At 41.8% G+C, this 17,351-nt stretch overlaps 1 protein-coding gene across 7 annotated transcripts in view; it reads right to left on the bottom strand.

The window, feature by feature from the left end:
• LOC127576529 (targeting protein for Xklp2-like) overlaps positions 1 to 17,351 on the bottom strand; it is a 47,685-nt gene that overhangs the window by 12,529 nt on the left and 17,805 nt on the right. For 3 of the 7 annotated variants that reach the window (XM_052027027.1, XM_052027024.1, XM_052027025.1), the window contains 6 exons: positions 12,170 to 12,321; positions 10,195 to 10,348; positions 8,508 to 8,600; positions 7,050 to 7,183; positions 6,225 to 6,349; positions 1,987 to 2,819 (listed from right to left, as the gene is read on the bottom strand). In XM_052027027.1, coding sequence (XP_051882987.1) covers positions 2,595 to 2,819; positions 6,225 to 6,349; positions 7,050 to 7,183; positions 8,508 to 8,600; positions 10,195 to 10,348; positions 12,170 to 12,275 — 837 coding nt within the window. In that variant the 5' untranslated portion in view covers positions 12,276 to 12,321 and the 3' untranslated portion in view covers positions 1,987 to 2,594. Of the gene's footprint in view, positions 1 to 123; positions 224 to 1,961; positions 2,820 to 6,224; positions 6,350 to 7,049; positions 7,184 to 8,507; positions 8,601 to 10,194; positions 10,349 to 12,169; positions 12,322 to 12,513; positions 12,537 to 17,351 lie in introns of those variants that run through there. The other 4 variants (XM_052027028.1, XM_052027026.1, XM_052027021.1 and 1 more) reach the window with 4 other exon arrangements.

Genomic DNA, 17,351 nt, shown 5'->3' on the forward strand with positions numbered 1-17,351 from the left:
CACCTCCTTGAAAAACTAAGACATAAGCTGCCCTCCAAAGCTACACTAATTGTCCCAATTGAGCTATGCTTTTCTAAATTCTCACAAATTCCCTACCAAAGAATCCTCTAATAGCTTCCCTACCTCCAAAACAAGACTCTTCTATAGTTTCCAGGATTATTGCTGTTTCCCTCCTTGAACAAAGGATGGATATTAGATATCCGCTACTCCTCCAGGGCCTTACCTGTGGATGGAGAGAACACAAAAATCTTGGTCAAGGCTCCAGAAATCTCACTTGCCTCTCAACAACCTAGGGTATATCCCATCAGGCCCTGGGCAGTTATCCACCTTGCAGAAACTTGACACCACCTCCATCACAAAATGCTGTTGCATATTAGCATACTCCACACTGCATTTAATATCCTCCACATCCTTCTTGGCAAATACTGACACAAAAGACTCATTTAGGATCTTGCCCACATACTGTCTCCAAGCACACGATCCCTCCACCCTCAAGTGGTCCTACCCTCTCCCTAGTTATCATCTTGCTCTTGATATATAGAATGCTTTGGGCTTTAATTTTACTTACCAAGGACTTCATGGCCCCTCCTGGCTTTAATTCTCTTCAAGTTCTGTTCTAGCTTCTTATAATCCTCAAGGGCCCTCTAATTTTAGCTTCCTAAACCTTAGATGCTAAGAGGTGGTGAATTTAAGTAAAATACTTCTAACTTTCCCTTACCTTATCCTTCCTTTCAACTGGAACATACCCATTCTGTACAGATGGTCAGGATATGCCCTCCACACATCAAAAGTGTACTTGCCCAAAAATAGCTGTTCCCAATTAACTCCCTAGCTCCTGCCTAATGCTATTTACCCTGCTCTAATTTATCACTTTCCCACTTATCCATATTCATTATGATCTTAAAACCTTGGGGAGTTGTGATTACTATTTCCTAAATGTTCCCCCACTGGAAGGTCATATGGCCAGGCTCACTGAGCAATATAAAGTCTAGTATGGCCCCTCCTCTAGATGGACTATCCAGATATCATTTTAAGAAACTCTTGAATATACTCAAATCCTACCCCATCTCTCCACAAAACAGGGAGGTCCCAGTCTACATTGGGGGGGGGGGGGCGGAGGGGGAGGAGTATAAGGCACTTGATGGGCCAACCCTTTCCCTGATCTATGTAACTGTTCCTCAATGTCCTGGTAGCTATGGAGGTGGTTGGGTGGTGGGCTATGGCATAGACTAATCTCAAGTGATTGTACCTTTCATTTGACTTCTACTTAGTGGATAAACCCTCCAAGTGCAGCTGTAATATTGTCTGATTAATAGTGAACCTCCAACCTCCATCTCCAAAACATTAAAATATTAAGTGGCATTGCTCTCCCTACCAAGTCTCTGTAAAGGCCACAACATCATGTAAAAATCCATGCTCAAGTTTCTTACCCTTAATACTCTTTACATTTAAAGAAACACTAACCCTTCTGCCCCATTATGTATATTACTTTGCTCCTGCCCATCCTTCCTGATAGCCTTATTGGTGTTTTGGGTCCCATCCCCTGCCAAAATTGTGATGTCACTCATGGCAAATTACTCAGTTAGCCTCCTTTGGCAATAGCTATCTTGCCAATTAAGAACTTGATCCTTGCCTCCATAAGGAGGTACTCTAACCAATCTGATAGTTACCTCAAGCACCACACACTGGTTTCCTTGCTACTTCACCCCTGTATAAGTATCAAGTTGTACAGACAGCACTGAAGGTTTGATCCTAAACAGTTCATTTTGCTTTTCCCCCCCACCCCAAGTGGGGGATTCTGGATTCTACAAGAAATAAAGCAATTAGCAAAAAGCACTCAATGTATTTTTGCATTGCAACATGATCTGAGCTGAAATATAGCAACTGGGGTTCGTGTCTCCACACCTTGTTACAGCACAACTTTCTCATAGCAGCTTAAGCAGAAATCAGACTTTTAGTGTTAAATTATATGATTTGCATCTTTATTCAAATATTGTTTTAAAATTCATTACAACATTCACTCACATTTGCTTTCAAAAGTGCAGGTGGAGAATTACTATTTAAATCATGAGGATACATCTTGTTGCACAAAGGAATTTCTGTATTGCTTTCACAATTCAAACCAAGCAGTGTAGATTGACCAATTGGGGAAAATAAGCACAATGCACTACAACTGCCTCAGTAAAAAGTCTGAATTGGTTAACCAAAATAATGTAATTTCATTCAAATCTAGACATTTAAAATTACACAAATCAACTGAATGGTTAAGGTACAGTTCAATCTTGGTTCTCTTGTTTGAGAAGACTCATTCCCTTCACAAGCCTTGGGGGACAGATACCATCTGTATGTTGATATCTCAAAATTCTGTCATGTAGTTTCACTATTCCTAGATGCCATAGCCTTAGCCCTGCAAGCTCAGGAAAGGAAAACTATTTCATCTCAATGCTCAGCCCCATTGTAGGCTGTTTCAAGTAGATGCAAAGAGCACTGGATGCATCAAGATGCACTCAGGCAGGCAATATTGGTTTTTTGATCAAATGTATTCAACTGAATTTTTAAAAAACAGACAAGGCCCATGCAAAGCACCAATTAGATCAGAAGTCAGATGGCACTGGAGCCTGTTGAGAGTTAAGTGCAGTAGTTGCTATTTCCTGGCATCTGGGCCGCCTGTGACTTCCTGGTTGTGTATAATGTTGAAATATGTTAATGTACTCTGCCACTGAGATGTATTGTTTGACAGGCACCTTTTCATGGTTCCTTTTTGCACTTGTAGACAGGGAGAATGGTTTTGGTACTGTGCACACTCGATTTATTGGTGTCTGGAAAAAATGCAGAAATTGCTATTTTCAATTCAAGATAATCTCAAAACTAGATATTTCTACACAATCTGGTTATTTTAATCAGCACAGAATTGTTACTCCTTTGTCTAGAATACTCAATGCTAAAGAAATGTTGAGTCCAATATCCCATTGTTCACTAATGGGAAGAATACCCATTGGCTTTAATACTCAAGTTTGTGCTCCCTACTACTAAATTTGTTCAAACTAAAAGAGTCATTTTCAGCACATTCCTAGATTTTCAGCATAAGGATCTGACAATTGGAATACATGTTCTGGGACTTGAAGGTCAAGGGGTTATTGCCCTTTGTCACTACACAGGCATCTTATTCAAAGCACATAGGCTTAACCCAAGGAAAATAGAATGGTGAGATTGCAGTGCTGGAATCTGGAGGTGAAACAGCTGCAGAAGCAAACCTTTTGCCTCCGCAGATGCTGCTTGACCCCAGACTTCCTCCAGCAGTTTTTTGGCAAGAATCTTAATGTTTGATTCAGGCTTTAACTAAGTATTCACTTCAATTTTGCTATGATCTTTGAAAGCTTCAGTAACATACAATTGTTAACTCTAACTGACCTAGTCAAGAAAGCTTACTAGTGCCTCTACTTCCACTGGAGGCTAAAGAAATTTGGCATGGCCCCCTTGACATTCATTAACTTTTATTGATGTACCATAGAAAGCATCCTATCTGGATGGATCATGGCTTGGTATGGCAACCGTGCCCAGGACTGCAAGAAACTGCAGAGTTGTTGACACAGCTCAGCACATCATGGAAACCAGCCTCCCATCCACAGGATTGATTATGCTGGCTGCTTTACTGAAGCAGTGAGTATAGACAGACCCCACCCATTCTCTCCTATCAGGAGGAAGATGCAGGAGCACAAGGGCACATACTATCAGGCTCAAGGACAGCTTTTATCCCACTGATAAGACTATTGAACACGTTCCCTAGTACAACTTGAATTCTTGACTTCTACCTCATTATGACCTTGCACCTTATTGTCTTTCTGCACTTTGTCACACTTTGCATTGTATTGTTTTACCTTGTACTACCTCAATGCACTAATGAATTGATCTTATGAACAGTAGGCAAGACATTTTTCATAACATGTCAGTGCACATGACAATAATAAACCAATTCAGGGGATAATATTGGTGAGGCAAGTAGCCCAGAAGTCTTCCATTTCCAGATCCAAGGCTCATATCAGATCAAATATTAACAAAGCCAGATCACTTGCCATCCTTAGCTGATGGTTAGTGCTCACGTTAAGCACCAAATAGTGGAATGAATATGTTCAGGAGACAATAACCAGTAGACGGAGCTTTGGTGCTTGTCAGTGATATACTATAAAGAACTGTCAGATAATCTACAGCAGATAGTAAGTGAACAAGTCACAGACATTGACAAGTGAATGGACTGGAAGTAATGAACTTAAAACAATCTAAACTCATGGCTTGGCATATCCCTTACCATGGCTAATCTCCTGGCTCAAGTGCAGAGTAATGCAAGATACTCTGGTCAAAGAATGTGGTCTTCCATTGGATGCTATCTGACCCCTGAAGTGTTTCCACAACCTGCATACCCAAAAATGCAGCTTGGTGAAATTGGATGGGAGTGTGCAACAGCATATGCAGACAGCCAGCTGATCACAATCAATGCATCAGATCAAAGTCCCAGAGTCATGCAGGATCAGGTTTTAATTATAGGCAATTGAAAATGCTGCAGTCTCAAGAATATCCCCATCTTTAGTCATAGGAAAGCCCCAAACCAATCATTGATCCTCAAGGGGACTGTCCTCCTAGTAAAACTGCTCTTAAATTTATAGAACCATAGGATTCTTTTTTATCTGTCAAGGATCACATTGGCTGGGGACTGGTCGTGATGCTCATTTGTCTAGCCAGTGACAGTTGTGGAGGTAGTATTATGGCATTTGATATGCCTTCTGTAGGTGGTCTTGTGCTTTGAGAACTAGGAGAGGGATCACTGCTACCCTATAGGAATGACCCACAACTTGCAGTCCAAATTTAATACATTTCTTTAATCAACCAAAGGCAGTGCTGCATTTCATTGGCATCATCCTCTGCTGATGATCAATATGGGGAGTGGCCAGGTTGTGTGAACAGTTATTGTTGGAAGGCAATATAGTTCAGTAAAGGCCTTTGTCTTGCAAGTGTCCAGAGCAAGGACACCCTTGGATGGACTAGTGCATGCATCACTGATGACTTGGAGCTCAGCTTCAGTGCATGTGAAGTACTGGTTGCATTCTGCAGCTTGACCCTCAAGGGTTGGGTAAACTTGTTATATTGTTACTGCATTGAACAGCTTTTAGTTCCAAAGATTGAGTAGAGCTAGTCAAGGCAAGATGCTGGCCCACTGCCTAAAAGGTAGGAACTGATTCTGCTCAGTAACTAATGCTATTCTAAAAGGGACATCCTTCTAACAAGGAGGAAAGAGTTGTGTTGCTTGAAGGATAGCATAACATTCAAGGGGGTGTTATGTCTTATGTAACTGTTCTGAACACCAACATTTGTTACAAATAAAATTTAAACTGCTGGAATTCAGCAGGGCAAGCAGCATATTAAAGTAAATGGATGGTCCACATTTTGGATTGAGACCTTGGATCAGGACTGCAGAGGGAAGACGTCATCCTTTGGTTTCACAGATGCTGCTTGACCCATTGAGTTCTTCCAGTAGTTTTTTTTTAAACTCCACATTCCAGCATTTATGGTTTCATCTCCACTGGCACCTGCCAGTTTCTCATGACCAATTACAGGTCAGCGGTCTAAGTTGAAAGCCACAAGGGCACACAATCACCTGCCTGTTCTCCAAGTTCAGCATCATCCCAATTTGAGAATACTTCATTGTTGACAGATACAAACCTTAGTTCTAAGGTTCAGGAAATTGTGGGCTAGTTCTGTCTGCATACTAAAAAATGAAAATAGTTGACCAGGATTTAATTACCAAAAATAAGGCATGCTGACCATCGGGATGACTAGTATATTATGCTGCAACTCTGCAAAAAAACTTTGTTGGGCCAAAACATTTAGCAGGTAGATCAGGGAACAATGATAATAGATAGGATATGTAGCATCATATTCTTAAATGCTGTGTTGATTTGGGGGTTAATTGACAGAACTGGGTTCTGTCAATCTTTCTTTGAAGGGACAATGGATTTATTCTTAATTAACAGCATATCACTAACTACTAGTGTAGAGTCTAGGAGTAGGCAACTGAAGAGGGAATTGATGTCAAATGTAATCTATTGACTTGACCAAATTGTTAGAATGCTTTCTCAAAATCCAGATCTCTTGTAAAATCAATACCTCAGCTACCTCCAAATAAGCCAACTTGTTCTGGTTATTGATAAAGGAAGCAGTAGATTACTCACTGATGGTGGATATTTGCGGAGCTCATTGACAAAGTTATACTCTTTGTATTCTGCTTGCACTCTGCGCGAGATGGTTTTAGGTCGAGTATCAGTAGCTGGAACCAAAGACCTTGTTATGCTGCAACCTAATAATTTCAGGGAAAGGCATGAGAAAAGTCAGAATGTGGCAGGTGGATTAAGAGTGGAAGAAACTCACTGTCAGTGAGCAATTTCAATGATTTCTCCTATATTAAATGAACTGCAGATGTGGAATCAATACAAGTTGTACACTTCCCCACCCCATAGCAAATTAGAACTGATTTGACATATCATTGGTCCTGTAATAATGCAAAGCCAGATTCTCTAACTTGTTCTGAGATGAAGACTGGTAGAAGAGGGAGGTTCCACTGAAAATTGTTAGTGTCATGAATCAATGTTATTTGAACACTACCTTTTGAATAGCTGGATAATTTTTTTGTACAAGATTGATCTTCAGTGCAGTGCTAATTCAGACCAACTTTAGAATACAATAACTAATCACTTGTTTCATTCAGTGAAAGAGAAAGAGCAAGGAACAGATACTACATGGGAATGTCCTAGCCAATTCACTACAAATTCAACCACTTGGAAAAAGATTAAGGCTCATTTGACATTTACATCATTAGGTTCCTAGATTCCTTTTTCTTCCCTCCCCCACCTCTCCCCCCCACCCCCCCCCCCCCCAGTTCAAGTTTACCAAGTACAGATGCTATTAAAATAGTGTGAAATTGGTCATGCAGATAGTCAACTATTATAATCACTATACGTGGAACTGAAGAAACAGGAGGTTAACCAAGTGTTAATTACCTCTGGCAAAAATTGAAAGGTGCATCATTGCCTCATTGAACTTTCTGCGCTTCACCATTGCTCTTTGCAACTGAGAAATCAGTAACAGTTCTTGTTCTTCTGAACTCATTGGCCTTTGGTTCATGCTGCATCTCCTGAAGAGGAAAGAAAGTTCAGTGGGTTGATGCATCAGCAATCGACACTAATTATATCAAAACTAGTCAGGCCATCCCACTATGCCTGACTAGTTTTGATATAATTTGATACAAATTTAAATTTGATTTCAACCAGAATATAGAGTAGCTTTGTCAATGAGCTCTGCAAATATCCACCATTTAAATTTGATACAAATTTAAATACTAGTAATTGAATGGTCATGGAACTGGACAATTACAACTCCAGGAGACAAATCTAGCTTAAAGCCATTTTTAAAACCGCCACAAAAGTAATCTCAGGACCATGTCAAAGACCATCTTGATAGTTAAGCAGTTATGTTCTGTGATATGCTAAGAATATCAATTGTCAATGTCTAAACCAGTTAAAAGCCAAAATCACCTCCAACTCACAAAACATCCAAGATTTTGTTTTGCAGCAATGAAAAGATTGTTATCTCAGCCTGATTAGCAAACCTGGAGATTGTCAATTGTGCATTGAATCAGAATCATACAAAAGTGGGCCATTTGGTCCATCACATCCATGAGAAACTTGCTCCATCTACACTAACCCCATTTAACATATTAGTAATATAGGAGTCTAATTTTTGGATGGAGATTGGAATATTTCTGGAATGGAAGCTGATAACTGGTGGACCATTATACACAAGTCAGCAACCAAAGCAGAGTCCAACACACCAGTCCAGGGGAGCTTGAACTTCAACTTGGAAGGTAGAATCAATTAAAATGATTGTAGCAGGCAATACATACTAAAGAGCAATGCAAATTTAGACATTGATAAATTTGCACAATCCTGATGGTTTCAACAAGTCAGAATGTGGGGTTGAGGAGGCACATCCCTAGATTCTTAAAAATACTGGATACGAGAAACAGCAAGCTAGATGGATACTAGATGATGGACAAGCATGGCTGGGATATCCATGATAGTGGAAAGCAGATGTTAAATAGCAAAAGAGCTATTCCTACACAGTCAAAATATAAATGCAGAACAAATTAGTGTAGAAGGAATGTGAATGCTACTCAGTGGGCTGAAGGGCCTGTCTCTACAACAATGAATTCTGAAGCCAAATCCATTGTCAAATTTGACCATTATAACATGTCTAGTCAGAAGACACTGCTGCTCTGTACTGAGAGGTTTGCTGTAGAGCTTCATTAGAACCAAACCTGATGATTTTTGTCCTTTGTGTGTAAAGGACTAACATAGGCTGCAATGGGTGCTAAGCAACTGCTCATCTCAATCTTTTATTGATTAAGTGCAATCCCAATTCATATTCAATGAACAAGTCAGTTTTGGTCTTCATCTTACTTGAGAACCATGGGTGTCTTGGGTCTTGTCAGCCTTGGCCTTCGGTGTATCACAAATTCCTCACGATTGCCCAATCTGGGAGTTGTGGTGCCCCTGACGAAATAGAATTTGTTTACATCAGAGTGAGGATTCAGGCTTGTGCAATCTCAGTACTCAATTGATCCCAGGAGGAATCTACCTACAAGTTAATTATTGAACAGATTCTAAGCATTTGAATTCAAAGGATCCAGAAATCAAAAGAGTGCCAGAAATACTCATATCAGGCAGCTTCTGTGGAGAAAAGTTTTGGGCCCAGGAACCTTGAACAGAACTAAGTACTGCAATCTCAAGTGTGGAGTAGTTGGTGTAAGTGAGTGGAGACAGAAGTATTAAGGCAATTAATGTTGCATCAACTGTTAGTGAATAGATTGCAAGGCAAAAGACCAGAGGGATGGTCAAGGTGGAATGGGAATTTTGGGAAAGAGAAAGGCCTACAGTCTGGGGCAAGGACTTCTGGCCAAAGAAACAAGCATGGGGCAGAGAAAGTTCAACATTATGTTCTTGGAATTCATTAAAATGGGGGTGGAGAGACAAGTCTCTAATTATATCTACACATTTGGGGATCAGAGCAGGAAGTTCAGAAGAGATGAAAAAGATGGTAGATGTGCAACTGTTCTAATGAAGTATCCTGGACTTGAAGTGTTAACCATTTCTATTTCCTCAAATGCTGCCTTACCTGCCAAATGGTTCTAATATTGCTTTGTTTCAGGATTTCCAACATTTGCCATTTGCTTTTTTTAAAAAATGGATGTTGAAGAAATTGATCCCCACCCTAAAGTACAAATTTGTTCAGACCAATCTTGTCAAATATTGAATGAAACATGTCAATTGGTGCAAGAAACAATGCCAAAATTAGGGTATGAAATCTTGCTTTGAGTTGAAGGGAGACAGCATAAGACTAGTTCATTTATCCGGATGAGCAACAGCCATTATTGAATCTCAGGGCCTCTTGGAGGCCAATTAATTCAACAGTTACTTGTATCCAAATCCTAGGGAACTGCAGACTGGAATACAATACAGTAGCAGATTGGAAAAAGTAATCTATTTTTGGTGCACAAAGCATTTACCTTTGTGGGAAAGTGTGACATGTGTTTATTCAAAAGCACTTGGGTGTCCTTTTATATTGGTTTCAGGAGACTAACATAGGTGATGCAATTAGGAAGGAAATGTTATATTGACATTTACACAAAGATATCTTATATAGGGTTATTATATTATATAGAGTCCCCACTGAAGTTTATATAAATTGTCTCAATTTGGGGGTGAAGAAACTTGTTATAGTACAGGAAACATTTACTAGGCTGGTTAACTAAATCAAGCAACACCAAGGGGCAAGTTTACACCTTGGCTGAGAAGGTCAGCTTTTTTGGGTGGGGGCAGCAGTCTTTAGGAATGGGCAAATTTGGACTGAAACTGGACTGTCAGTAGTGATTCTTTGGAAACTTTCACCTCGAATATTCCAAAGAGATAGATTTTACAATATTCTGTGTATAGATAGAGGAAGAACATGTCAAATTAGGCAGTATTCTCCTAATTTTTTTTATTGCCACCACTTTGAAGCCACAAGGACCAATTTCAATCAATCCTTCTAACAGGCTCCAACCAATTGCTTGGCTAATCAAAAGAGGACTGGCTAATTAGCTCTCACCCAGCAGAGTTTGAGACGTCCTCAGATTCTGTTAGGCCTGGAGATTGGGCAGCATGACCAAGAGGGGAGAAGGCATTGTCTGTAGTCTCTGCCCAGGATGTAAATGAAAGGGAGACAATGGGGGTGTCACTTCCAGCACTTGTCACTGCATTCTCTGCAAAAAAATAAAATGAATAGGCAAACATTGAGCAAGAGTACAAGTCACATGAAAGTGCCTGCACCAGGTGTCCAGCTGCTGTCAACTTCCCTCATAGGCTTGGTTGCTGAATGCAGATCACTTTTTGCTGCCATATTTGCCACTGGCCAATCTAAAAAGGCCTTGCCCAGACAATTGGTGAGTTTGCTTCAGGATTTAAAGGCAGCCTTGGAACAATGAAGGAATCAAACCAATAAACTAGACAATGTTTTCTACAAGTCATTAGACTGAATCACTGCAAGGGCCCAAGACAATACTTTGAAGACTTAAGTTACAAAGTACTCAATACAAATCTACACCAGGTGTGAAGTGTTGGCAAGTTAATGGGGTAATTTTCAAAGATGCAGCAACCTGTAGGGCTGTACTGCATTTAATCAAGCATGCTACTAGTATTACACCATTCCAGATGGTTTTAAGATGGTTGTACAGCATGGCTCGGTGTCTATGCCAAGTGTCACACCCATCAAAACTAATTCACTTGCCTGTATTAATTTCCTCTGCCTTGCTCATTCAAGCAACTGTCCAAGTACCTCTTAAGTATTGTTACTGTTCCTGCCTTCACTACCTCATTCCAGATATTAAATGCCTGTTAAAAGTTTACCCCTCAGATCCCCTTTAAACCCTGTTGCTTTTCTGTTTCACACCATAGGGTAGATAGACACCCCTATCTACACCTCAGTTTTATATATCTCTCAGCCTCCTGCACTCCAGGGAGGGACCCAGCCTGTACAATGTTCCCTTATAACTCAAGCCTAAGGAGTGTTTTGTATTGCTATAACATCCCAATTTTCATTAAGACCTCAATTCAAGTTGTCCATATTAACCCACTGTTCTCACAAACCAAGCCAATCATGTCACTGGTTCAGGACTGTCCACTCAGTCTCAGTAATAGGTTCCCAAACTAGGAGGCAACAGTTCACTGAAACAGTCACATGAAGCTGACAAGGAAATAAAGATGCAACAGAAAAGCAAACATGGCCTCATTGTCTGGGCCATCAACACCAGATCCTTAAGGATAGCTTAAAAATGGGGAAATTAGTTCTGGTATCAGATTTTTTAAGAAAAAATCTCAATAGAGGTGCTGCTTATTTTATGAAAGGGGGTAGCACAATTAGAAACTTGACCGCTGCAATTCTGGGTCATTGTTTACACAAAAATCTAACCTAGACAGTTTAATTCTCATTCCCATAGATTGAGATAGAATCAATTATTATTCATATTAGGGTTCAGAAAATGGAATATTGACCTCTATTTGATTTAGAGGTTACTTTAAAAAAGTTATTCCCCTGGTTTAACTTTGGGGTGGGGGGGGGGGGAAGGAAGAGAAAGCCACAGAATCATTACAAGAGGGTTAGAACTTAGTGTTTGCAAAATTAGACAGCCAAACTCGACTAAAATTAAACATTAGGGGGTTGAACTCTGGCATTGGAGAACTAATATTAACCAAGGAAAGTGCCAACACAACCAAGCCCAAGAAAGTGGTAGTTTAAGTAGTAATTGATTGGGTAGGTGCAGGTTAATGTAAACGTTACCATAGCATACAAAAAGGATTACTTGTAAAACTAGAAACTGGTTTAGAGTCAGAGTTAAACAGCACGAAAATAGGCTTTTCAGCCCAACCACTTCATGCTGACCAGCATGTCAGAGACAGCTCATTTACCCACTTTTGGTCCCTATCCCTCTAAACTCATTCTACTGAACAAACGTTCTTCAGACGCATCGCCAAGTCAAGAAAGTCCTTTAAAATCCAACGAATTTTAGAAGGGAGCAATTTTTAACCTGTATCAGAATTTCCTTCAATTCGAAGGATAGGGTTTACGACAGCCGTTGGTACTCTATGCTCCCCAGGGTTGAGAGGCAGTATTATTTTGGCGTTGTGGTCCATGCTCTTTGCTTTCTCCGTTGAACGCTTACTAGTGGCCGAGTTTAATCTGCATCAGAGAAAGAATAATGCGCGGCAAATACGATAAACCGGGCGAAATATAAAGTAGCTACATAAAACAAGAGAATAGTTCGAGATCAAGTGTCTGAAGAAAGTTAAGCAAGGTTCGTCGAAATTATTCTTAACCAGCAAAATTCAGACTTGGACGGGACTGTAGATACAAACGGATTTCCACTATTACCATCAACGATGGACAAACACGACCATTTACACACCTCAGAAAGAGAACTACTTCATTGAGGGGAAAACTGATGATTTGCTTTATATGACGACGTGAATCAGTTTTAATTGGACGCTTTATGATTTTTTAAGGACCAATCGAGAGTAACACGTGGGATTGCAGGGTGATCATCCAATCAAATCACAAAGTACGGCCTTTATTTCGCTACCTAATCTGATTTATTGCCTATTTTTTTTGTTCTGGTTCTCATTCCCGCTGCTTTGAGTGGGTTCTGTCGAAGGGTCTTCGGCCTGAAATGTTAACTCTATTCCTTTTTCATTGGAATAGGCCTTTCTGGCTCACCATATTGTGCCGAACTAATCAAGCCTGATTAAACAAATCGCTTCTGCCTGCACATGGTCCATATGCCTCCATTCTCTGCATTAACTGTCTAAACACCTCTATCATGTCGACCTGCAGCACATTTCCAGGCACACGCCACTCTCTGTAAATAAAAACTTGGCCTGCACATCTCCTATGAACTTTTCCCCCTCTCATCTTAAATGCATGCCTTCTAGTGTTAGACATTTCAACCCTAGGGAACTATCCACTCTATCTAGGAGTCATAGAGTCATACAGCATGGAAACTCATCCATGCTGACTGTGTTGCCAGCAAGCAAGTCTCATCTACCTGTGTTTAGCCCATAGCTCTCTAAACCTCTCCTATCCATGTACTTATCTAGGGATTTTTAAAATGTTACTAATGTGCCCGCCTCAACCAATATTTCTGGCAGCTCATTCCAAATACACACCACCCTTTCTGTGAAGAAGATGCCCCTGAGGATAAGGGATAGGGAAGGGGGGGGGGGAGAAGAAGAGGAGGGGTGGCAATACTGGTCTGGGATACTAAGGATCCTCTCTAGAGTCAGAATGGGTGGAAGTTAGGAACAAGAAAGGAGCAGTTACTCCACTGGGAGTATTCTATAGGCTCCCCGGTAGCATCAGGGATACTGAGGAGCAGATTGGGAGGCAGATTTTGGAAAGATGCAAGAATAACAGGGTTATTCAAGGAAGACTTGAACAGGGTTATAACAGGGAGACTTCAACTTCCCAAATATTGATTGGCACCTGCTTAGTGCCAAAGGTTTAGACGGGGCAGAGTTTGTTAAGTGTGTCCAGGATGGATTCCTGTCACAGTATGTTGACAGACTGACTAAAGGGAATGCCATATTAGATCTAGTATTAGGTAATGAACCGGGTCAGGTGAAAGATCTCTCAGTGGGTGAGCATTTGGGGGACAGTGACCACTGCTCCATAACCTTTAGCACTGCCATGGGCAAGGATAGGAGCAAAGAGGATAGGAAGATATTTAATAGGGGAGAGGTGAATTATGAGGCTATAAGGCGAGAACTTGGGAGTGTAAATTGGGGTGACATTTTTGAAGGGAAATATACCATGGAGATGTGGTTGATGTTCAGTGATCTCTTGCAGGATGTTAGGGATAAATTTGTCCTGGTGAGGTAGAGAAAGAATGGCAGGGTGAAGGAACCATGGGTGACAAGAGAGGTGGAACAACTAGTTAGGAAGAAGAAGGCAGCATACATAAGGTGTAAGCAGCAAGGATCAGATAGGGCTCGTGAGGAATACAGAGTAGCAAGGAAGGAACTTAAGAAGGGGCTGAGGAGAGCAAGAAGGGGACATGAAAAGGCTTTGGTGAGTAGGGTTAAGGAGAATCCCAAGGCTTTTCTCTCGTACGTGAAGAGCATAAGGATGACGAGAGTAAAGCTAGGTCCGAATAGAAGCAAAGGAGGGACGATGTGCCTGGAAGCTGTGGAAGTGGGTGAGGTTCTCAATGAATACTTCTCTTCAGTATTCACCAAGGAGAGGGGCCTTGATGACGCTGAGGCCACTGTTGGTAAGGTTAATGTTCAAGAGCATGTAGATATCAAGAGAGAGGATGTGTTGGAGCTGTTAGAAAATATTAGGACAGATAAGTCCCCGGGGCCTGATGGAATATTCCCTAGGCTGCTTCACGAGGTGAGGGAGGAGATTGCTGAACCATTGGCTAGGGTCTTTGGGTCCTCGTTGTCCACGGGAGTGGTACTGGAGGATTAGAGGGTGGCAAGTATTGTCCCTTATTCAAAAAAGGAAGTAGGGATAGTCCAGGGAATTACAGACCAGTGAGCCTTACGTCTGTGGTGGCAAGCTGTTCGAAAGGATTCTAAGAAATAGGATCTATGAGCATTTAGAGAATCATGGACTGATTAGCGATAGCCAGCATGGGTTTGTGAAGGGAAGATCTTGCCTCACAAGCCTGACAGGGTTCTTTGAGGAGGTGACCAGGAAGATTGATGAAGGTCGTGCAGTAGATGTGGTCTACATGGATTTTAGTAAGGCGTTTGACAAGGTTCCACATGGTAGGCTTCTTCAGAAGGTCAGAGGGCAAGGGATCCGGCGAGGCTTGGCCATGTGGATTCAGAATTGGCTTGCCTGTAGAAAGCAGAGTGTTGTGGTGGAGGGAGTGCATTCAGATTGGAGGGCTGTGACTAGTGGTGTCCCACAAGGTTCAGTTCTGGGACCTCTACTTTTCATGATATTTATTAATGACTTGGATGAGGGGGTGGAAGGGTGAGTTAGCAAGTTTGCAGACACACAAAGGCCGGTGGTGTTGTGGATAGTGTGGAGGACTGTCTAAGCTTACAGAGGGCTATTGATAGGATGCAGAGCTGGGCTGAGAAGTGGCAGATGGAGTTCAATCTGGAGAAGTGTGAGGTGGTACACTTTGGAAGGACAAACTCCAAGGCAGAGTACAAGGTTAATGGCAGGATTCTGGGGAATGTGGAGGAGCAGAGGGATCTGGGGATTCATATCCACAGATCACTGAAAGTTGCCTCACAGGTGGATAGGGTAGTGAAGAAAGCTTATGGGATGTTATCTTTTATAAGTCATGGGATCGATTTTAAGAAAAGTAATGATGCAGCTCTACAAAACTCAGGTTAGACCACACCTGGAGGACTGTGTTCAATTCTGGTTGCCTCATTACAGGAGAGCTGTGGAAGAATTGGAAAGGGTACAGAGGAGATTTACCAGGATGCTGCCTGGATTGGAGAGTATGGATTATGAGGAGAGACTAAGGGAGCTAGGGCTTAGGGATGAGGTGAGACATGATAGAGGTATACAAAATATTAAGGGGAATAGATAGAGTGGACAGCCAGCGCCTCTTTCCCAGGGCACCAATGCTCAATACAAGAGGGCATGGCTTTAAGGTAATGGGTGGGAAGTTCAAGGGAGATATCAGAGGGAGGTTTTTCACCCAGAGAGTGGTTGGTGCATGGAATGTGCTGCCTGGTGTGGTGGTGAAGGCTGATACGTTGGTCAAGTTTAAGAGATTGTTAGAAGCATATGGAGGAATTTAACATAGGGGTATATGTGAGAGGAAGGGGTTAGTTATTCTTAGGCGTGGTTTAAAGGTCAGCATATCATGGTGGGCTGAAGGGCCTGTATTGTGCTGTATTGTTCTATGGTTCTGTATTTCCGATGTCCCGTTTAAATCTCTCACCTCTGATCTTAAATCTATGGTCTCTTGTTTTTAGCATCCCCTCCCTGGGAAAAAGATTATGTGCTTTCACCCTGTTTATGCCCCTCATGATCTTACATACCTCTATCAGGTCACCCCTCGATCTCCTACATTCCAGGGAGGTAAGTCCTAGTCTGCACAACCTCTCCTTATGACTCAGGCCCCCAAGTCCAGGCCACATCCTGGTAAATCCTTCTGCATTCTTTCCAGTTTAATAACATCTTTCGTATAACAGGGTGACCAAAACGGTACACAATACTCCAAGTACAGCCTCACTAACGTCTTCTATAAGTGCAACATAACTTCTCAACTACTATACTGAATGCCTGACTGACAAATACTGGTGTGATAAATGCCTTTTTCACCATCCTAACTACCTGAAACACTGCTTTCAGCGAACTATACACTTGAACTCCTCGGTCCCTCTGTTCCATAGCACTCTCCCAGGACCCTACCATTCACTATATAAGTCCCACCCTGCTTTGATCTCCCAAAATGCAATACCTCACACTTACTTGGATTGAAAGCCATTTGTCAATCCTCAGCCCAAACACCTAATCTTGAGACAGGATACCCTGAGGCCCTCTTCGTCATCGCGGGGGACTTCAATCAGGCCAACCTCAGGAGTGTGTTACCAAAATACTATCAGCACATCTCCTGCTTCACCAGGGGTGCCAACACCCTTGACCACTGCTATACAACCATCAAAGATGCCTTCCAAGCCACCCCTCGTCCTCACTTTGGGAAAACAGACCACCAGGCTGTGCTTCTTTTCCCTACATACAAACAGAAGCTGAAACGGGAGGATCCAGTATGGAGAGTCATGCAGTGCTGGTCCGAGGAAGCAGATGAGCTTCTATGTGACTGCTTTGAGACAGTGGACTGGACCATGTTCAAAGACTCAGCTGCCAGCCTTGATGAGTATGCCACTACCATCAGAGACTTTATCAGCAAGTGTGTGGAGGACTGTGTACCAAAGAGGACAATACAGGTGTTCCCAAACAGGAAGCCATGGATGAACCAGGAGATCCACTCCCTACTGAAGGAGAGGACTGCTGCACACAAATCTGGTAATCCTGATCTGTACAAGAAAGTGAGGTATGACCTTCGTAAAGCTATAAGGGATGCCAAGAGGCAATACCAACTCAAAATAGAGTCCCTGACCAGCCGTCAGTTATGGCAGGGCTTACATGCCGTAACAGGCTACAAGACGAAGTCAGGCTGCATAGCTAACAACAGCGCATCCCTTCCTGATGAACTTAACGCACTCTATGCATGTTTT

This window comes from Pristis pectinata, chromosome 12 (assembly GCF_009764475.1).
Source record: "Pristis pectinata isolate sPriPec2 chromosome 12, sPriPec2.1.pri, whole genome shotgun sequence".
NCBI classification, from domain to species: Eukaryota; Metazoa; Chordata; class Chondrichthyes; order Rhinopristiformes; family Pristidae; genus Pristis; species Pristis pectinata.